A 23,559-nucleotide genomic window follows, 5' to 3' on the forward strand; every position below is an offset into this window, starting at 1 on the left:
GAGTTGGGGTCTTCCAATTCTATTGACTTTGAGTGTCCTTATTTCTGGGCATCCAAAATGACCCACTCCAAAGAGGTCTAGTCCTTCAGAGAGTGGTGTGCTCCTCACCTCCCGATCAGTCACGTTCTTAAGTGTTTCGAGGTGCACCTCATTGCTTAAGGCACCTCGTATCACGATCGATGCTGCAAACTCTGAGCCGAGGCAGGCTGTGGGCACAGCCCAGGTTTTACGTAGGTCTCCATGGATCGCTGGCCAACTTCTGTCGGTCAGAGCTGAACCCACCCTCTTCTGTAGGAGCGGAGGGCAGAACCATTAAGAAACTCAAGGCAGGGAACGTAACGGTTCTTCTGGTATCCTCAGGGCACCGCAATTACCTTGGGAACACGTGGGTACCTGAGAAACACAAGAAACTTTCCCCTGGTGCGATAAGGGAGCGTGCCGGGGCATTACAGGGCTGCCCCGGGGACTGCCAGGGGAGCGCTCCGCTCACCGGGGCTTTGCAAATAGGCAGGACGACCTCAGCAAATGAAATCCTGAACGTAAGCCCTTGCTGTCAGTTTAGGGCTTTTTGATTTCATCTAATCAAATGTAACGACAATGGGAGAAATTTATGGCTGTACAATTAAGGAGGAAACACTAACAAAAAATAGCTCTACAGTTCTTCCAGCATGTTTTTGAATAAAAAATAATTATCATCAAGGCTACACAGCAAGGGGGATGAGAAATAGGCAGCACTGCGTTTTTCTGATTGCCATTGTATTAATATTTAACAATAACTTCAGACATTTCCTTGAAGGATAATTTTCTTAAACAAACTTTTATCTTTAGTGTCTAACCCTTTTGCAATATTTTATTCTTAAACTGATGTCTGGGGGAAAAAAAAAAGACAAACTGCAACAAAAAGCAGATTTATAAAAATATACAGTATCTTATTAGCTTCTGGGCGCTGAAGTGCATTTATCACATATTTAAAACAAACTTGAGCTCAGCTAAGCCCAATTATAATATCTCGCTGGGCAGAGAAATTAATTAAACAGCTGAATGATAAAGACCCCAGCAGCAAACTGAGGCTTTAAAATAAATAGGATCCTTCTTTTTTTTTTTAAGAAGAAGGGAAAGAAAGAAACCTGTAATACACATGTTCAAACAGTAACGTAAGCCATCTTTTCAGGAGCGCAACACACTGTAAATAAGACTACCTGGCAGGCGAACGCAGCGGCAGCTCTAACATGGCTCTCCAACTTTGCGATTTGCTAATGTGCAACTCACACACCCCTTTTGCACCAACTTCAAATAACCCTGGGATCCCAGCAGTGCAGCTCAGCGGCTGAACCAGAACAAGGGCAGAACTTGTCAGGATTTAAGAGCTTTCAGCAAAACCCTTCAATTGCAGCCGGTACCCTATTCCATAGAAGGATATCAATTATAGATAGTGACTTGCTTTAGCAGGGCAGTCGGTACTGTCAGACGCTAGATAGACAACCATGAAGAATCATGAATCTTTCTATTAACTGTAAGAGAGGGGGGGAAAAAAGGATGGATAGGTGCTATAAATAAGGCAGAGCGTCTGAATGGTTTAACACCTTGCCTTTTGGTGTATGCATCATGAAAATTTAACCACGCTGAATTCTAAGTGGCACATATCGCTTGAAAATAAGAGCTCCCGCACCAAAATCATTGCGGTGTCAAACCCTTCTTGGGTGGGTCAATAACGATTCTTTTATGTAGCTTTTCAGTTATTTATTCATAGCAGCCCAGGTTCTGTTCATAAATTCAGTCAGAAAACATTGTCTCTTGGGGCCTAAGCTCACTTTCACTAGTGCCCACATTTTACACCACCAACAGCAGGGCTTTGCTACAGAAAGTAATGCAGAAAAATGCCATCAAATGCTGATTATTGTGCCCAAGATTGCAATTTCTGCTCTAAAGCTATACCACATATTCCGACACAAATTATATTTGTATTTACCATTTCATACATGCTATACCACACATCACATTGTAATGCAGATATTGCTAGACTCTGATTCACCTACAGCTGATTTCAAAGTAAATCGGGTCCCATCATTCCCAAAAAGATAATAAAGCTATCCTCATGTGACCGAAAGACGAGGATATACACAAATTCACATCTACCTCTTTCAAAAAACATGCATGCGCGCTTGTGTATACACCCTATACATGATGGGAGTAATGACATCTATAATGTGAACTGTGTGCCTTGTGTATTGTGGAAAAGCTCTCCCGAGCTCTGCTCAACCTGGCGCAACTAGAATTCACACTGAGGTAGCTAATCCTTTAGAAAACAAAAAAAACCAGCTAGAAACATACTTCCATCTTTTCCCTAAACACTGCAGTTCCTCTAAAATTCCAGTGCTTTGGGATGCAAAGCTTGGATGACAGTCTGTTCTGTGCCATCCAATGTTTTGGGTTTGCTATCTTACTATTACTTATGGCTACAATCAGCAGCTTTATTCCCCTGAAAAAAAAAAACCAAACACATTCATTAAAAGACTTACTGCTAGCCGGCGTAGATCCTAAAAATTTAGCCTTATCAGGATGTACAAGAATGCTTTTTAGGTCTGTTTTCTGAAGCTCTGCATTTTACAAATTTCCTCTTCCCAGATGAACTTCCAAAGCCCAGGCAATTGGTTTAGAGAGTTGTACAGGCGAAAGAATAAATAATTCCAAGTCAAATACACAAATGCATTTTCCTTTCTACTGATTATATGCTACATACCACATGTACAATGAAGTGGGTGACAGGGAAGGGGTTTCTTGCAATCCTTTGTGAAGCTCTACATAGCTCACTCTTAGTTTCACCATACAGTTCACTTGACTATCCATAGTATGGGCAAGTAGGTGTGTGTACACAATGGGATCTAGTATCACGTGGGTAGTGCTGTATCACACCCACCCAACTTCTGAACACAACACTGTAGCTCTTTGCTCATGTTTATCATCCTTTCCAAGTGTCAGGGAATGTAAGGAAGCTGGCAGATGTTATCTGGATGAGTCTTGCTAGGGCAATTTAAGCCTTTTTCCATGCCAGTTGCCCCTGCCTTGATGATTACTACCTGACAGTAGAGTCAACATCTGCCTTCATCTCCCCCTTCAAACTTGGCTGGAGCAACTGAGGCTCTGCTTGAGTCTGCCAGAGGGCTGGGAATCACCCGCAGAGCAGCAGTGCGTGCAGCCAGGGACGGCAATGTGGCAAGCTCTGCCACAAGATTTGAAGGTTAATAGCTATTGCCCCCTGACCTTGCTGGGAAGCATAGCGTGATCCTAGCTACGCGCCTACCCGTGTACGAGCTAGCTCAGGTACCTCCAGGCAGCACCGAACAGCCCAATCTACACGGCTGCGGCGTCACAGGGTGAAGACCTCGTGCCCATATCAGGGCCAACCCTTCTCTCGCGTTTGAGCAGCATCTAGCACCACGGGATTCGGGGCTTGGCGAGGCCTCCAGCTGCTACTGCAGCACAAATATCACTCAGAAAAGGATGTACTTACACCACTGAGACGCATACTCTCTCTGTGCCTAGTTCAGGTGCACACGCCAAGTCAGGAGCTCATCCAGTGCAAAGACACTGAAGCAAGCGCAAATTACAGCAATTTCTATCTACTCAGATTTAACGACGAGTATTTGGGTAGGAGGTATACATGAGCCACATGAGCAAGGAGATTTTCAAGGGCTGAACTGCTACTCAGGGACTTAACGTTTTCTGCCGAAGTCACACACCTAAGCAAAACCAGGACTGCCTTCCCGTGAACACCTACTGAGACCCGGACTTCATTTCCCTAGTTGCTGCAGGTGTACATCAGCCGGCTGTGGCAATCAAGGGCAGACAAAACGTGGGAGAGACAGACCGGGGTGAAGGGCCAGACTTTCAAACGGAGTTAGATGTGTAATGCCCTTTGCAATTCTGGACAGAAATAACTTGCTCAAGTCCCCACAGCAGGGCTCTGTCAGAGCAGCAAAAGAAATCACAAACCAGGGCCCCATCACTGAGTCACGCTGACTCTTACAGCGTGATTTGTGCTACTTGAATGTGATGGTTGCGATGATGATGATGATGACTTTATTGTCTTCAGGGTATCGAGTCAGGACTTGCACCGCCTAATCTTAAATGCCAACGTAACATACCTGAATCCTGAGCCCTGCCAAAAAGAACTCCTTGTATCATAGAAACATTTTTTATCTGCCTTTTTTATGTCTAGAGAAACCCATTTCAGATGTTGCCATCGTGCAGAAACGTAAGAAATACACTTTCTTCAGAGGAGTCTTGCCGTTGACCCTTATAATACAGTCAGAGTCACTATAAAAGTTACACCAAAACCAACAAATGCATTTTAAAAAAACCCCAATCACACTGTCAGTTTAATTCACCTGAAACTACAAAATATTAACTAACAGACACAGTGGAATTCAGTTAAATTTTATGTCTGAAACTTCAAAAAATCCTCTTCCTTTTCTTCATTACCAAGGGCACCTTTATTCTGAATTTCTCCTTTATTTCATATATTTTGGTGTAAATTAATCATCATCATCACTGGGATCATTTCTGAATATTGAGAAAGGTTTGCCAGGCATCATAAAGCCTCAGCCTTACAATTATTAGCAGATATAAAGACTGTGTCTGTGCGGAGGCCCAGAGGATGTCAATTGGTCTGTTTGCATGGAACCAATTGCAAGGCTGACACTTGGTCTTTTAAATGTGTCCAGCCCTTTGCAGCAGCCGTTCATATGGCATTTCTTTCCAGAAAGATATTATGACACTGAAAGAGTCTCACCCCGCATTTCATTTTGGCCTGTTAAAACGTTAGGGTATTTTTTGGGCAAAAAGCGTCCAAAGAATTCTTAAAAAAATGTCACATTTTTGCCATTATTTCAGTTTGTGATAGTCTTTCATTTATTATTATTGTGATTGTTACTGTTACTACTATTACCTCATAATAACAAAAATTAACAATAACAAGAAGCTGAAAATACATCTTGATGAATAACCACAATACCACCAGACTCTCACACTCCAACAAGCGAAAGCTGGCATTGCTTCACTGAAGTCAGCTTTGCAGCATCAGTTTACTATTTTGCGTAGTGCTTAGAAATATACGGTGGCGGTTTTTGTATTTATTTTGGGGAGAAAAGTACATTTTTCCGCAAGCTATTTCAGTAGTATTGGCCACATCATGCAATAGATTTTGCATGATCGCCAGGAAAGTACTACACAGTTTTCTACAATAAATATTCTGACACACTGATCATTTGCTGAAGATGTTCCTCTCTAATATTTACTAGGAATTCCGGTTTTTTCCAAGTATTCAGATATGTTCTATGATGCCAGTAATTAAGAGATGTGCTGCTAGCTGAGGAGGTTCGAAATTGGAGGTTGGTTCATTTTCTAGCTCACAATAGTACAAAATAGTAAAAATCACTTCTTTTGGAGAAGTGGTGGAGAGGGAGAAAAAACAAGGCAGATACGACTAATATTTGGTGTAGCATAAATAAGACCACACAGTTAGCTTTTGCTAAAAAGACTGAAATAACCCAGTCTCCATGTATTTAGCCAAATAATCCACTCCGGTTCACACACAACAGTAAATTGATACCAAAAAACTCCTTAGGGAAGGGGAAGAATTCCCCTTGCCCATTTCCACTGTTACAGTCCCTTTTGGGAGGAAAAAATCAAACTTGGCTAAAGGTTAATAATAATTCATGTCCAGCTTACTATTACTCAATAACTATCAAAGTCTCTAACTCAAAATAGTGTTTGCTGGCTTACAGGATCAGAGCCATTACAATCTCTATTGAAGACTTTATTGAATTTTACACTAAGCTTTAGCTGACTGAACAGGTCAAGCACTGTGGCTCCGAGTTTTCTTTATTCTCAGAAACTCATAAACCCCTCTCCAGTTTGCAGCGCTGTTAGCTAAGAAACTTGACTCAGCACAGGGTCAGAGAACCCGACCCCCATGAAAAAGGTCACAGAGTTTTAAAACCCGGTTCCTGAATACCATTAACTTACATGCACTAGCTGTTCCTGCGTGTCAAACTCCCGGGAACAGCCTTCCCAGTGGCAGTTTGTCTCGTAGACCACTTCAGGCTCCTGTTTGCTTTCATCTTTGTCCCCTTCCTCTTTTACCAGGGTCATTCCTTCTGGCTGTTCCTGAAGAGAGGAAAAAAACAGGGCTGAGGAGAGGAGAGAGGAAATTCTGAAAGTGAGGAGGAAGAAAAGTGAATTATTTCAGCATTAAAAGAAAGACGGGGGTGGGTGTGTAGATTATTTTATTCAGTTCACTCTGTTACTCAGTTCTACAAAATACAGAAGCCCAAAACAGGCCTGGTAAGCCACAAGCCATTTGCAGACTACATGGGTAAAATAAATTTTTCCTCCCCAGAAGCACTCACTGCAGAGAATGTCTCAAAAAAAAAAAAAAAAAAAAAAAAAATCCCTTTACATTTCAATTCAAAGCAAATCGTAAGGGCTTGGCTTCAAGCAGCTCTTTATTTGCACACTTACTCCTTATTATTCAGTGGCATCCCTAGTGAAAAAGGCACCATTCAATATCGTTGAATTAATTGGAATTTGACTTCAGCACTACTGTTAGACACAAAATGGATCACCAGTAATCCAAAGTGGGTTGTCGTTGTTAATCCAGTGACAATTTCGCACACAAAAACTTTTCCAAAAGCAATTTTGGTGGTTTTCAGGCAACTTGTTAGCCTGTTCTTGCCTGTAATGCGTGCATGACAGGGGTGAGCAGGAGAAGAGGGTGTTTAATTTTGGGGTTTGACTTTCCACCTTCAGCTCCTCAAGGTGCCTCGTTCTCCCCACTTGTCCTCTGCTCAGGGTAAGGGTCAGACGTTAGCGTAAATGTTTGGTTCAGATTATGCGTCCACGCTCTTTCCATTTCAAACCTGCTGAAGGATTTAGACGGACCTCTGCTTTGTTTTCATGGATTCACTCACAAGATCGAGGCTCTGATTCTCGTCTCCCCCATGTCACTGTAAATCAGGAGTCGCTCTACTAAAACCAGTGGCATTAACTGGTACAGGAATTATAGCAAATGAGCCCGGAGCCTAAAGCTGAGGCCTCAAGTGGCGTACAGTGCTAACACCTGGTAAACCTCAACGTGGCGTAAATACTCCTGCTGAACAGAAAACACGTCCTTAATAAAGACCCAAATGTCTCTGGTTCGCTTTTCTCCAGCGAACGGAGGGTTGAGCCCTCTCAGACTGATCAGAGGCGCCTCTCCGTCAGCCTCCTGCCCCTCTGCCCTCGTTCTGCAACACAGCCCTGTCACCCGGCAGCCCCTCGCTGCCCACGTTCGACCCTTGCTACCGTGAGCTGAGGTGGCCCCACGTGTGCACTAGATGAAGGGCCGTACGAGGGCAGAAAGCCTGACAACACGTGCTACAGGCGAGGTCCACTTTCCCTCCGGCAGCGAGATGAAAGGCTTATGACTGTAAGCTGAGCGCCGTACCTGCACGCTTCCTGCTCCCGGGCTGGGGAGGTCCTCATCGGGCTTTATCTTGGAGCGCTTGTTGTGCATGGGATCTCCAGTGCTGCTCACTGCAGATTCGCTTGTGGGTTTATTCTGCTGCAGGCAGGGTTGGTTTTTTTTTCCCCCCAAAAAGACAAAATTAGACTGTGATAAATACGTAGCTCCAAACAGAAATATGCAGCATCTGCTCAGCAACTTTATTTGGAGAAGCTACACTGTTAATTATATTGGATATGCAATTACATTGTGCTTCAATGACATAGCATTAACTTGTGGAAGAGCCGCGTCACTCAACCTTGTAATGGAGCAGGGAGGGAACTGGAAGGAGGGCATTTGATGTAATCCTTGCTCCAAACCAATGCTGGTTTTGTCAGACCGGGGAGGGGTAGGAAGAACTCGATTTTCCACATAATGATGACTTCAGAAAGGCAATTTTGAAAAATGAAATCACTGTGCGCTAGTTCAAATCAACACGAGAAAAAGATGTGATTTTTCACACTTGGAGAAAAGGTTTTGCACTTAACATCTGCACAGAAGACCTCAGCTCTTTCACTGCGTTTCCCATTAGAATGGTGGATAGGAAGAAAAACTGAACGCTACTGTGAAACCCTCAGCCAAAAAATCCTAGACGAAGTCCTGGGTTCTCCCGTCAACAGCAAAACTACTGCTGATATAAACAGGCCAGAATCTTGTTTTTCTCTTGCTGTGCTAGACTGAACACCATTATCTACACCTGCAAATGGATCTTGTAGGAACCCAGAGATCTTTTAGAGATATCTGAACTTGCATGGACCCCACAAAAAATCAATACGCTTCCTACAGCAGCATGTTCTGCTTCTACATTTGTAAAAGCTAGCCAGGAGATAAACAGCTCCCGGACTGACAAATTACCTATCCCAGGTCATCCGGAAACAAACAGCACCAGTTAATAATAGGCAAACCACGAACTGTGATAAACTCTACATTATGGCCCTGATTCACTGCTGCACGTTTCCAGCTTTTCAGAATACAACTGGGTTTATCGAAATGATAAATTCAAACTCAGTAAGTCTGAATTTGCAGAAATCGGAGAAAAAACCTTCCAACCTCTGCACTACCTTTGAGTTCCTCTTGCTCACAGATTGAGTTACTCACAGCTGTGGCAGGAGGGCAGAATCCGACCCTGGGTATATTATAGTCAGCCTGATTTGGAGGTGAAGCTGCTAATCTTTAAAATGTTAGTTGTGGTTTGATGTGGTTTCCCCCCCTTTTCTTGCTCCCCACCTGTATTATGTTCCTGTATATCCAGGATCCAGGAGAGACAGTTTGGAATGAGAAGCTGCTGCAGCACACTGAAATATTTATGAGGACTAAAAAGCACGCTACCAACCAGGAACCGCGCATACACTCCTGTGATTTGTAATAAAGGGACTGCAAATGTTGTAGCTGCAAGAAAACTGTTATCGAAGGGTCTCGGCGACAGTGGTGATTAATTGCCAAAAAACAATGTCCTTTCTTTCAGTTTTTCATAAATTAATGGGGTGCAAAGGTTTCTTTCATTGTCTCTCACCTGTGTGGACTCAGAAGGTCCAGAGCTGACCTGGACAGGGTTCAGGACACTGGGGATGCCAGGGATAGGTCTCTGGGTAGGAAAAGTTGGAGCAGGATGGATGAGTGGAGGGCTGTGTCCAAAGGCTGAACCTAGGGTTTGCTGACGACTTATAATTTGCTGATGCATTTGCTGGAGGGATACCGGTGTAGGAGGGTATGTGAAACTCAGAGCAGGGCTGAATTGGGAGAAAAAGGAGGGAAGAGGAAGGAAAAAGATGAGGGTCATTACAGGATGGAACCGTACAGATTAAAGATTTAAAATATATTTGATATATTTACATTAATTGAAGTCAAGTCTCTCTCTCCACCTCATGTCTGTCTTCATGCCCCAAAGGATGATAAATTCAGCTTTTAAATCCAGAGTTGGCCTGGATTTACTAGTGAGTGCAAAAACGATACCATAACAAAACATAACACTTTTTCCTAACATTTACCAGGAAATCACAGAAAGCCGGCCAAAATAAAATTCAGAAAAACTGAAATAAAAGGCAAGCAGTTCAATAACAGCTATTTATTGCAATAACAAACTTTATATAAAGAAAAAGAATGGGTGCCTACATGCTTTACAGTACATTTATTGATAATACAGTTCCCCTACGTTCGTGGGTATGAAGCAGTTCCTTTAATCTTGGCTCATGCTACGCTCTTTCATATGTCTCTAGATCTTATTACAACAGGAGAGAAAATCAATTGGTTAAATGTGTTCTGAACACCATGCTTGTCATATCACTCATTTGTTTGCAAAGATGGAAAGCTCAGTTCATCCAGAATGTCACCTAAAGAATTTCCATCAGTGCCGTTTGGTTACAGAAACTGATGGATTAACCTTTCCCCTCTGAAATTGGTGATCAATGAGTTTCAATGTAGAAATATTCCAATGGGAAAGCACTTCTCCTTCTTCCAGTTAAACAACATTAAATGTCTATTAAAGCCCATTATGCATGTTAATACCTGTCATCACTTCATTACTTCACCGTATTTCCCAGACTACAGTGACTTTGGAGGAAATTACACTGCCATCTAAGGACCTATTTTGTGGGTAGTGCCAAAGCATTCTTTGTGTCACACTTGAGAAGTAAATGGTGTGGAACTAAATCTTCACACACAGGGGTATGAGACTCTCCCGTAAACATTTGCCAATAACTTACAATCACAGGAAAAAAAAAAAAAAGAACAAAAAGTGTATTCATGGGTTTTTTTTTTCCCTTAAAAAACCCAAAACAACCACAGTTCAGAGAGCCATATGAATTTAAAACATTAGGTCTCAAAAGAGAGGGGTGCAGGCGTAATACCCTTTAAGAATCAAGGCTTCTTCTAATGTCAAAAATTTACAGTCTGGAGTCTTAATTGCTGTTGCTGTTAAGCGCATTAATTGAAAATACTATGATACCAAAAGATCTAAAATAATTTCAACCATTTTAAGTAATAATTCTACAGAAATTCTGTGTTCATTAATCTGACTATACATTTTGACTGTTTGACTACAATCCATAAAGAGACAGCTTCAGTGTGGTTACATTACCATTATTCCTGGTGAGAACTCTGCATTACAATAGTGTGTGCATTTAGGACAGAACATCGTTAAAAATACCCTGGGAGAATTTTACTGGTCTTTGAGGAACTCTCTTTTCATTTTGCATTGTATTCTTTTTAATAAAGGGAGGCAGAGACGTAGTGAAAACAGTAATTGTTCACAGCAAGAGTTGGGGAGAAATCAGTAATAATATTCAGTTATTGCAGCTCTATAGTCCCTGCTAGTGTTCCTGTAAGCAACCATGAATGATTACAGCACGACTTAGCTAAGGTAGCCACTATGGATGATTGATAGGACATTAATCAAAAGATGCATATCAGGCTCAGAATTTGTTCACAAGCTTTCTTCTAATAGCTGATTTCATGTTCACTGAGCTCTATGCCAGTTTGTTCAATTTATTCTTCAGTGTACAAGCCATTCATCAAAGAACGCAATGATTTAACACCCCTTTTCCTTTTTAGTGAACAAACATTACTAAGTGTAACTACTCTGGTCTGTTCATTAAAAAACATACAATTACAATGTCATACATGAGGCTAAAACAATGCCTCCTTACTATGCCCCGGCATTTTTTGCTTCTATACATACACACTGTGAGTTCATCCCATGTACTTCCATCGTTAGACGGCACCATCCTGAAGGTGCTATCAAATTCACCAAGATCAACAAATGCAACATGCAAATGACTTGGATGAAGTATTTTATTTCTCTGTGAGTGGTTAATGCCTAGGACATCTTCACCCATCAGCTGAATCAGTTTAAGAGAAAAAAAAGTAAGTGGCCTGAATTCACTGGGAGCTCCAAGTACCTAGCACCCCTGGAAATACAGGGTGGTTGGTTTTTTTTTTCCTTTCTAGGTGTTTACGCATGCACAACAGTACCTAGCTTTGCAAGTCCGGGTTCAAAACTTTGGCAACATTCTTCAGACCCTACATGGTAAAAAGACAAACTTAGGATTCAGCCACAGGACATGACTGATTTAAGACCTCAGCCCAGAGACGTAGATCCTGCCCATCACTGCTCTGTGATTACAGTTACATGAACACCTGCATCTAACATTAATTTTTTAACCTATCCAAAGCAAGAGCAAAGGACATCCCTCCCAAACAGGGCAGGAGGGAACTGCTGTGATCTGAATATATTTTTATCTCAGCAGGAGGCTGTGAAGGTGCCAGTGACTACAGACTCAGGAAGCTGGATGCTGAAGAGGAACCTTCGGCCCCAAGTAGGAGACAGACTGTAGAAGCCCCAAGATGTAGACATACAACTTGCCCTTACTGCAGGGCAGTACTCACTTATATTTACTGGAGTTTGGCAATATTCTCCACTCAGTCCCTCCAAAGATGGGAAAAGACTGCTGTGCCAATAGGGTATTTTTGGTCAAGCATCCCTCCTTCGCATTCTTTACCCCATGTAGAGCAACACCAAAAGTGATGATGCTGCCCCGATGGCAAAATACCTTTTTTAACTGAAGGAGAAAAGCAGCTCTGTTTTAACAAATACAGAAGCTAGTTTCACTGGCCTGCAGTGACGTGCCTTACACCAGCACAGTGCAAGCGCTTAAATGTTAAGTAAGTATATTTGCTATTCCCCTCCCTATATAAATAAAAATGCTTCCATCAAAAGGACAGAGTTTACCTCTCAGAGATGTCCTTTTTATCTATATCTGCTTTAACACCACATGAGCCTCCAGAAGGAAGATGCTAAGCCAGGCACTACCAACTTTTGCCCAACTTGCAAGCAAGCAAACTTGTAGGGTACAACAGAGGAGAAAGACATCATCTTAGCTAGTGGCTCTTACCGGAAAACAATGACACGAGCAGCAGATGCATTAAGACACAGCTGGAGAGATGTGCTAAGGAAAGGAGGAATCCTTATTTCTTTAGTATCTTTCTTTTGCCCTGTGCTCAGCAGCAAGGGTTGAGTCTGAGGCAGTAGGATTTTCCTGCGGAGCCTGGCAACCTGCGCTTCATTCCCTCTACCTCCACACTTCAAACATCTCAGACTGAAATGAAAAGGGGATGGTGAGAGAGCAGAGGAAGAGCCAGCAGCTAAGGGGAGAACTCTGAAATGGTGACAGCGGTTCAGCCACCAGAGTGACTCCTTGAACAGCTCAGCTAACTGCCTTCAAATCATTCTCTCCAGCTGTTTCTGGAGAGCTCTTCGTAAGGCAAGGTGACCCGGCTGGGTTTAACGTCACCCTCATGCAAGATGCTGTCAGAGGGCAGCCTGGATGTTTTTTCTGATCTGAAAAGATCAGAAGGATCTGAAGAGAACAGAAGGTGGCAGGTCTTTCTCTGCCTTTCAGAAACCATTCAGGCTGCTCGACAATCAAGTTGATGTTGTGGGCCAAAGAGAAGAAAATGAAATCAAAGCTCGCAACGTTGCTGGCACAGAGCACTCTTGGGAAGGGGAGACCTGGATTCCTGTCCTCCTTCCCAAAGTTTTTAACACACTCCCTTCAATAACTCTTGAATACAGGATGTGTGAAGAATCCCAGTAGGCCAGAGTCCCCTCAGACCCCGTGGGAGCCCTCTGCCTGGACCGGCAGCCGGATGCCCTCTTGCTGGTCCCACCGAGCTCACCTTGCTTTCTAGCCAGGAGGCCAGCAGCAGCAGGAAGGGTGGGCAGCGGCAGCAGTGTCAATCAGTAGCTGCCTAAAATTCACGCCCAGAGGAGGTAAACAAGACCTGAAAGTAAGCATTTTGAGAGTCCAGAACTACTAAAACCAACAACCAGTTTTTTCAAAAGCGATGAGCAGTTTCAGAAGCCTCCATTTGCGACACGTTTCTCTTAAGATACCTTAAGGGGGCTGCATTTCAGACAAGGAGTGCTCAACACTTCCAAAATCCGGATGCCAGAAGAACGCATGATGCCTGCCCCAATCGTTCACATTTTCCAAAACCCCAGTCAGTTCCAAAAAATCTTGGATCCGCAGAAGTGCAAGCGAATTAGGACTCTTTTTCTTCTATCTACCTACTGAGAAATGAAAATCGACACCACTGGAGGGAATGTGATTTGTATTCTGTTACAGACTTCTGTTTTTTAAACAAAGTAGAAAAGGAAAAAAAGAAAAAGACGAATGCGTGTAAGACTACTAATAAACTACATGCAGGTTATCTTTTTAGTTGTTGAGTTTTATGGGGGATAAGAGTTAGGAAAAACGTGTAATACTTCTGCTCAAGCATTCAATAACTCATATCCACTGACAGAAAAGCCCATCAGTGATATCATTTATTTTTCCATACTGTGGGCTTCTGTGTCTGTCAGTCTGTCTCTCTCTCTCTCTTCCTCTTCTCCTCTGCAAAGTCTCAAACTGCCTTCACTGGAGGTAAAGCAGGGCAGTGAACTACATTGCAATTACATGAGCACATCAAATTTTAAGGAACAGACTTCAAGAAGAAGAAAAACAGACGTTATAATCAAAACCAAACTTTGTGGCTACTTTGTGGCTGTCCTACTAACAAGGTCATCCAATTTCTGGTCACAGCTGCGGAATTTACCGCAAAACAGCTGTGAATTCAAGTCAGGAAAAATTCCTTCTTTCCTATACATTGCATAGGTGTGCCTAAGGAGACAGGCTGACAGAAAAATGCTGAGGAGATCCCAATGTTGTGAATACCGTGAGGATAGTTTCGTTCTATCACGACAGTTTTCTTTTCTTCACAAAAACTGTGAAGATATCTTCCTCGTTATCAGAAAACGCACACAGTTGTGCAAGATCTGATGCGTGTAAGTCTTGCAAAAGTAACCTTTCTGGTTCTGCTTTGCAAGGTTTTAGGAAAAGAGCTTTTCAAGCATGTAAACTAAGGGGCATTCAATGAAAGCCATAGGTGAACAACTTAAAAGAGATTAAAAAAGCATTAGCGGACTTCTGGAACAGCTGCTACAGGAGGAGACGTAGCCAGCAGGTTCATACGGGACTAGACAAGTCCAAAGACAACAGGTCCATAAAGAAATACTAAAAGGAACAAGCAAGGGCATATGCTTTGGGATTGCTAATCTAATGATTATTGATGTTGGGAGAGCACAGAGAGAACCAAAGTCAGAAAGCAGGCGGGTTCCTGTGCTGCTTAAATAGCATCTGCTGTTTCCACCATCAGAGACAGATTGTATGACTAGATAGTATCCGACACCTCTAGTTTGACCCAGTGGGACATTTCTTATGCTTTAAAATGGCTTTAAAAATTGCTTTTTTTTCTTTTTTAAATTTCAAAAGGCAGACCAAATGATCCACGTCCCCCCAAAAAGGACGCCAGTTCAGGGAGGGAGAGGTAATTTGTAGGTGGACTGGCTTCATGTTCCATAAAGCTGATCATCAGGTATTAGGATAACACCATGGCTGCTTCTAGCTCATGCTCAAGTAGGTACAGATGTCACTACTTGTCTTACTCTCCCTTAAGAGTTGCATGAAGCCTGCGGGCAAATGAAACTGAGAAACCAGGGTGCAGAAACCCACTAATAAACATTGGATGAATACCCGGACTCACTGAATTCAATGGAGTTTTTATCCTTTCCTTACACCAGGCCAGGATTTTACCTTTAGTTTTTGATTTGGATTTTCAAAGTCCTTATTTATTGTTTAGCAATGTCGTTAAAGGGCAAACAAGCACCTTTTCCATTTTACAAATGTACCCAGCTACTCTTCAGGAAAGCACTGGGCCCTACAGACACTGCAATCTTAACCGAATTAAGTCATACTACAAGTCATAATTAAGTTAACAATGATTAAATACGGCTTTTCACATGCTCAGATGCTCTTGTTTTTGTAAGGAGGAATGGAAGAAACAGCTTCATTCATCCCACGGTAAACTGACACGTAGGAGCCACTGTCCAAAACGCGGGACGTAAGTAAGGGTGGCTGGGAGTTGAGCCACGGGTGCTGAGGGGGTCTGCATAAGCTGACTTCATACACAGAAGTTTATGTATGTATTTTGATGGAACTATGCATATGTGTAATATGCAGCCAGGAACACTGCACAGTCAGATGTGGAAAGCTGTGGACAGTCAGCAGGACAGACTCGTAGTCTGACCACAACAGAGCTGTAGAGGAGAGAAAGCCAATGAGTTCTCCTTGGACAGGACCCGGGAGAGAAGCGGCAGCCAGGAACATCAGGGAAGAAAACTCTCTCCTGTTGAGTTGGCAAAACAGGAATTTGTGTATGTTCTTTGTAAACAAACAGAGTGAATAAAAAGAAGTTTCCAACTCTGTCATCTACTTCTCCTCCTGATGCAAACAACCTGCAAGGGTGACTGTTGACAAATTGCTCAGGTCACAGGAGTGACAATCCACTCGGCAACCTCGCAGCCCTGAAGAGATCTGTGAAATTCTTACTGCTGCACGTACCTTAGATGCAAAATGAAAACCAAACAGTGTTATAGGAAGGGAGACTTTAAAAACACACTTCTGTTTGGAGCGTTTTACCCACAATACAGGTAACATTTTTAGTATTACAGAAGAAGAGTTTTGCTTTAAATCCTGTTCTTTTCTCCCTCTACTTTCTAACTGACAACACTGAGCTCTGAGTAGACAATGCAGACAAGTCATCAGTTGCTTTTACAGCTTGTCACTTAAGTCCAGGGGAAAACAATATCAAACTGTGGCTATGAAACCAGACATGCGGCGTGATCTTAAAGGCAGGTATGAGACTTGAAATCCTTCAAAATAATTTCTCAAAACTGACTAGGTTTCACGAATATCCCTCTGCATTTGTAACATTGACACGTTTCATTAAAAATCACTAACGTAGCGACAAGTCATCTAACTGAATTTGTAAAAAGACGTATCCTGCATCTAATAAAGTATAGCATATATTATACTATTTTTTTTCCAGTTTTCATCCGGTCATAGTCATCGTTTTAGAATTGTATTTAACTCACATACATCGTTGCCTCTTTTTTCACTTTTCTATTACCAGTTTAAAATTAACAGAGTCTGTGGTTTGTACTTCCTCTTCAGCTTACCATATTATCTATTCTGTTTTATCTGCTAGGCTAGGTGAAATTTTTCTCCATGAATACATTGCCATATGCCAGAGTAAAATGGAATAGTTTCACTGAGAGCAACAGAGCCACGCTGATTAACCTTATGTGCTCAGATAGCATTGACAGCTTTGTCGTCCTCACTGGGATATTCCTGTTCTGGAATCCTTAGTATCCCAACTGGACTTTGTATTAACACTACCTTGCATAATTCATCTGTGCTCCCTCCACGCAAGCTCATGACACTTCTGGCAAACATCATTTTGAATTAAATTCATGGCTAAGCATTTTGGAGTTTCTAAAACTGGTATCATTAGTTACATGGAAAGTGCCAATTAATACTTGCTTTTAGGGCCTGAAAATGAAGTAATGAAGCGTTAAACTACAGCACACTTCTCTTAGCTCCAGAATTTTCCTGAAATTAATAATGAGCTGGGTCCAATGACTTTAAACTCTTTGAGTAACACTGAACCAGTCTGGATTAAGTTGCTTCAAACTGACTTCTAATTACAAGATCTGTGACATACATGGTAACACTAGTATGTATCTGTACACGTAAATGTGCATGCAACATGCGCCTGCATAGTTTATATTCTTTACGTTGCTTGACTTCTTACATTATACACTTTCTGAAGGCAGAAATCTTGTATTTGTGGTGGAAAAACATCCTCTACTTTCTAACGCAAGATGCAGGTGATCTCCAAAACTATTTCCCTGATTGTCCCCATCCTATAATCGATATGAGCTTTCTGCAGGAGGCTAGCTGCAGAATTACATTTCAACAACGCCTGAATTAGATGCAGCTTTCTGCATTACTGACGAATTTAATTTTTATTCACTTTCTAGCACTTCTCTGCCATTCACACCTCTTGAAAGAGGGTATAAAATGAAGCTATTATGGGATGATAGAGCATTATATTCCCTTCTTTAGATTAACCATACACAGTAGAAGACCACGGAGAATAAAGCCCTGTGCTGCACGTATGTGACGTGTCTAGTTATAATAGGACCTGTTTCAGTGGGGTTACACCTGGTCTGAATTTGACTCAGCCCAAACCGCAACAAAGCCTTCATTTACAACATATTATACGCAATTAAGTAAAGACCTTTTAAAGCAAGAAAAGCTTTCACCCCAAGTCAGCTTTGCATCTCACTTAGGCAGATCCCAATAAGAGTGATAATCAAACAGCAAAACACCTGTAATGCTCCCATAATTAACACACTTTTTATCCTGTACATCCTACCATAAGGAGCTTCTTGCAAAACATTGCCGAATATACTGTGTTCTACCTGTTCTATTCTAAACATGTCCTTTTTAAGATTCATTTCATTAAGCAGCATTTGACTGTGTCCTTTTACACAGATTTAATTACATAAATATACCAACTCAAAACTTACAGTCTAAAACAGAAATCAAAGGTAAGAATTAAGCAGTTGGTTTTTAGTAAAAGTTAAATACAAATTCTCAGATGGGGTCTTCTATGTTTTAGTGCAATTGTCAGCAATCTGGGCATGGAGTTGAGCAACGAAAAAATGAAACGTGCATATGAGACAGAATTATTTTGAGCAGCATGGTGAAGAGCTAAGAGGTTATGTTTAGAGCCAAGTATGCTAGATGAACGAGCAATACTGATAGCAACATGTATATCGATACTGAAGGGGAGTCTGAACTACTCATACGCTGGTTCTAAATTAGCTGAGCTGACTTACGAGAAGCACTTGCTTGTCTCAATGCAGAATTCAACAGAGGAATGAAAATTTGATCAACATGAAGCTATGGCAAAAACACGTTAAGACAAATGGAATGGGAAACAGAACACAGAAAATCACGGTGCCTTTGAATTGCTGGTCTTCTGGAATAGTCCTGCGTGTAGAAGAGGGAGACTGCTTCAGGCAGTATCGGCAGAAATGACAATGCAAGAAGTCTCTAAAGCGCGGACTGAAAACAACCGTTTGCCTCAGAAAGATGAATAAGAGGAGACGTAATAAGACTATATAAAATATTGAATAAAGAAGGAAGACTGAGAACATGAGGGCTCCCTGTCTTATTACTATAAGACATTCTGTTAAATTCAAAAACTGGATAATTTAAACCTGATAAAAGGATATTCATTGCTTTTTTTATACAGTGTGTAATTAGACTGTTGGGCTCTCTGCTGGAGATACTTTCACTTTTCTCTGTGATAACCTTATACTTTCCTTTGTATATCTTAACCCTGTTTTTATTTTTCTCTTTGCTTTTCCCAAGGGAAACTGGAGAAATTAATACACGGTCACTTGTCTCTAGATATAAAGCAGTTCAGAGAGGAGGGCTCTGACTAATGATACAACAAACGCTTTATATAAGGAGCTTATAAGATGAGGAAATCATTGAGAATCCAATACCTGCTTGAAGAAGCAGAGACTCTTTTCTTCCTCACTGATACTAATCCACTGCTGCCCAAGCTCACCCTACAAACCTGGCTATCTTTTTCTAACACTCTTTGTGAGAGTATCCTCACTGCCATTCCCTGACGCTCAGCTTCAGATGGGCCCAGACCAAACTGATGTGAGCCAGAACAACCAGGACCTGGCTGTAATTAACCACACTATGTTAATTGCTCCTTCCTGTTCTGATGACATCAGGGAAGCAGGGGCAGAGCCTGAGAAAAAAAAAAAAAGTGCTGCTGTGCTTTCTCAGTTTCTTTCAAATCTTGGAGGAGGTCCCAAAGGGCCCCCATGCTCACATGAAACTGAATTTTAACATGTTATGAGATGGATAAGGTGTATTCGCAGTTACATCTGCCTAGACCCCCAGGAAGCCTCTTGTAGTAAGTGGAACTACTCCTGATTTAAACACCTTGTAGCTGACAGGGAATTCGGCTCATCTTCTGAAAACTGACTTTGTAAAGCTGGTAGTGTAGGGCTGCTAAAGGACTAGAAAAATACAGAGGTTCTGAATTTCAGATCCTATAGAACATGAAGTCCCAACCTCCTGTGTTTATTAAAAACCAGCTAATCTTTTATAAAGATTTTGAATTGGTACTCTTAATACCATGGGAAGTGATTACCCCCTCTATACTCACTCTAGGCCATGCTGCCTCTCAAAAAGAAGTGCTAGTGAAGTGCAAAGTCTAGTAATTGTCACAGGTAGCAGATATAACATTAAGTACATCCTGACAAAAGATTAATAGCAGGGGTGCTGCACTGCAGGACTGAGGCAAGTAACCAAATGAGTAAATGTCAAATGAAGGATTATCCTCATTTGATGCTATTTCATACGCCTCCTTTCTGCATAATCTCTCCCAGCCGCGACCTAAACCAGGTGTTTTCAAATGCACAAAGTAGAAGCTCTACCTGGTGTGCGAAAGGAGATCCACTATTAGCTGTCAGCAGGAGCGACATCTTCTTTTCAAGTACTCAGCCAGTAGTCAGGATACAGCATTACACTGCCAGCTGACAATGACAAAGCGCCCGCCAAGTCAAGCCCTATCTGGATTGTGCTAAACTATTATTATTTATTCTTCGAACTGCAGTAGTACCCATGTCAAGGACCAGAACCCTTCTGTGCGCGGCTCTGGAAAAACAGAACCCAAAACATGGCTCCTTTCGTTTGATTTCATCCTCAGCATCCCACAGAGCTGATATAGAGGGCCCTATCCTGAAAAGCCGCGTGAAGCACGGGATGTAATCTTTTAGCCAGAGGATGTACTTTTCTTTAGCCAATGAAAGACCAGTGAGGTCCTGGAGACGCTTTCTTAACACAAGTAGCAAAACAGGTTAGAAGAGCATTGAGCCCGCAAAATCAAACATACCAGAACTAAACCTGCCCATACCTTTGTGTGCTGACTCATATCAGGTTTTAGTTATGTGACCACACACTCTTTTTTCCCTCTGCAGGATTCATAACTCGTTCAGTGCCCAAGATGCACGATAGCCTTCAGTGAGAGACCCTCTGGTATTTTTCTTCTCCTTGCCCAGAGTATTGCCCATAGGCCTTGCTTCCATTGTATTTAAACCATCAGCGAACACATAATTACTGATATCCTCCTGAGCTTCTCCACTGTGCTCATCACTGTATAATCTAAGTGCTTCACAAAACATTAATGCTTTCCATCTCCTCCTGAGGTGAAGGGGAAGGACTCATTTTGCACAGGAACATGAATCAAAGAAAGACAAAGGTAAAAAGCGCCACTCATTGTGGTTGCCCAATTTCAGACATGGAGACCAGATCTCCTGGGTTAATTAACATGACACAGCACATGAAATGTTCAGAACAGCCGTTAGTAGCTTCAAGCCATGGCTGTGAGCAATTCGGCTCCTCTGCAGAATGAAGAGTGGTAGGCTGGGCCTCCAGAAGAGAAACTGTACTGGCCTGGTGGTCACTTCCAACTAGTTCAGTTTGCCCGCTATCAGGCTGGGACTGCGTTGCAAGAGCGGGGTCCGTCCTCCAGGCAGCAAACAACCTGGTGAGAGGCTCCCCCCTCTTCCACCGCTGCCCGGGAGAGGTGAGGCGGGGTCCTGCGGCTCCGAGTGACCCAGGGAGGATGTCCAGCCCGGGCAGTGAAGCAGGCAGGGGCCCTGCGAAAAAATACTGTGCCACTCAGAAATTAAAAATGGTCCCAAAGCACAATCACAAGGGGACAGTACCTTCATTCCCCTTAATGACTGGCTTCTGCTTGCTTTATTTTGCAGCTTTTTCTCTCTTCTACTGAAATCCTATGTTGTGCTATATAAAAGCATTTTGTCCCAGTTTGCTCAAGCTGGACAGTTCCCGGTCTGACTCCTGCCTCCTCTGAAGACCACTTTCTTTTTCACGTTCAGGGAAGGCTGTTTGGGCTGGGGAGACAGCTTAGCCTCCACAGGCTTCCCAAGGAGGTACCAGATTAACCAGAGCTGCAGCTGCAGGGAAAGGTCCTCCTTCCTCTCTGTGGGCCCCGGACTGGAACATGCTTAGTCTTTTTTAACACATGCTAACAGAAACCTCTCAAGGGCTTATCACTTGGCTGAATGGGACAATTTCTTAAGAACAGCAAAGATCACATCTATACCATCTAGGCAACATCCCTGGCAAATAGCAGCTTCTCAGTGAACAGGCAGCAAGAGGTCTTTTAGTTTGTACAGAAAAGTCTCTTCTTCCCTAATTCATTCTGAGAAATTAATAACCTCACTGACGCTCTTTGGAAATACTCAGCATTAGATAGGTTATCTGCCATGAAAAATGCTGCCAAGTGTAAACTATTTGGGCTAAGTTAAAAGTGATTGGAAACAAGATCTAAAAGTAGAAGGACGGTGTAATGTTAAGTATAGTTAACGCTACTGATATTGCCTAAAATAAAAATAAAAATCCTTCCTGTCTCGCAAATCCATCTAGTGGCCTGCTGAACTGTACCTTTTTCTTGCAGGAACTCCTATGAGATTTACCTGCAAGTTTCCAGAATCTGGGATTTTACACTAGGAAAAGCTTTTTCTACACTTTGGTCACTGTTGCAGACAGGATACTAAACGGGATGAACCTACAGTTTGATTCAGTACAGCAGTCCTTGTGCTGAATGTATTATTTACAAGAGGGTGAGTCGCAAGAAATTAAGTTTTACTGATAGTCTTGTTGCTATTTAGTCTTGGAAATTATTAGAGCAATGAAATGTGGCTTGGGTTTAATACCTTACATCACTGTTTATTTTGGTGTAACTCTTTTATAGACAGGTCCACATGGGAGAAGTTAAAGGGCATCAACAGAGGTGAACAGCAAAGCTAGAAAAAGAGCTAGCTCTCTCTCCCTTTCCCTCCTTTCCACTGGGAAGAATGGAGATGTACATTTCCAACTTCTCATGTTGAACAGGCATACTCTTATCAAAAAGAAAAAAATCATTATTTCAAAATGGTGTGAAATATCGGATTATGCATTCCTGGAAAGTATGACCAAGAAGTGCTGAAAGCTTCGGTCAACCATAGGCTCAGTCACACAAGCCTTGCTTTCTTCAGTGACACCAGTTCACAAGACTCACTCTTCTACTCCTCAGCATCCTTACTCTGTCTCTGCCCATAACTCACTCCAGTTCCACAACTGTCTTCAACAAAACTATTCATCTGACTTCAGCTTTGCAGGGATGGCCCTTAGGTTTGTGATTTTATGTGTCAAAAACACATACCAACCATTCCCAGCTGTGGAGGAAGAATAAAAGGAGGGAAAACTTACTCCACTGCGGAGACTATGCCAAATTTCAAGCGCTATTTGCTTTACCAAAGTTACAAGCAACGGAAAAGGAGGTTAATAATTGACGTGCCATCCCATCTTAACGACAGTGGGGACAGTACACCTCCACATAGCACATGTATTTAACAGATGTGGTCCAAAACTGCTGCCAGCTATCGACATAAATCATATTCCACATTATGGAGCTTCATAATTGGGACTGCGGTACAGAGTCGTATTGCAGAGCTATGATATCATACCTATGAAATACTATACAGCTATTCAAGTACATAAGAGCTATAAAGCATAACTATTTAAAAGAAATGCTTAAGAAAACCCAACAGCACTTATGCTAATACCAAATATTTACAGTCCTGTCACTTTGAAAGTTTGGCAGACTCACGGTTTTTAACACACCAGTTGCATGCCCCATTTTCTCCAAGAGTGCAAATCCCCATAGCCAGTTTTTGAAGTTGTAATTGTGTCATCTTTGCTGGAGGGGCATGTTTGAGCCTTGCCAAAAATGGGTCTTTCAGATCTCAAGAAATTGCTGTGGGGACTTGCTCCTTTGCCTCATTGCAAATTGAAGGTGGAGGCTGCTTTTGAGCCAGGGACCAGCAGCACTCTTTGTTCAAGTGCCATGAATGCAAAACCAGTATTTTCTGAGACTTCGGAGAGCTGTGGGATATTTTCTGGAATACCAAAGGAGCTCTTCTCAGTTAACATACAGCAATGTCACAAACACGAGAATGTTCTGCAGTTGCATCTCCT

The 23,559-nt window shown here is 42.2% G+C and overlaps 1 protein-coding gene across 1 annotated transcript in view; it reads right to left on the reverse strand.

The window, feature by feature from the left end:
• GLI3 (GLI family zinc finger 3) overlaps positions 1-23,559 on the reverse strand; it is a 191,268-nt gene that overhangs the window by 29,299 nt on the left and 138,410 nt on the right. The window contains exons 7-9 of the mRNA XM_059818324.1: positions 9,057-9,273; positions 7,487-7,600; positions 6,028-6,168 (exon numbers count right to left, since the gene is read on the reverse strand). Of these exons, the coding sequence (XP_059674307.1) occupies positions 6,028-6,168; positions 7,487-7,600; positions 9,057-9,273 (472 nt within the window). The remainder of the gene's footprint in view (positions 1-6,027; positions 6,169-7,486; positions 7,601-9,056; positions 9,274-23,559) is intronic.

This window comes from Gavia stellata, chromosome 6 (assembly GCF_030936135.1).
Source record: "Gavia stellata isolate bGavSte3 chromosome 6, bGavSte3.hap2, whole genome shotgun sequence".
NCBI classification, from domain to species: Eukaryota; Metazoa; Chordata; class Aves; order Gaviiformes; family Gaviidae; genus Gavia; species Gavia stellata.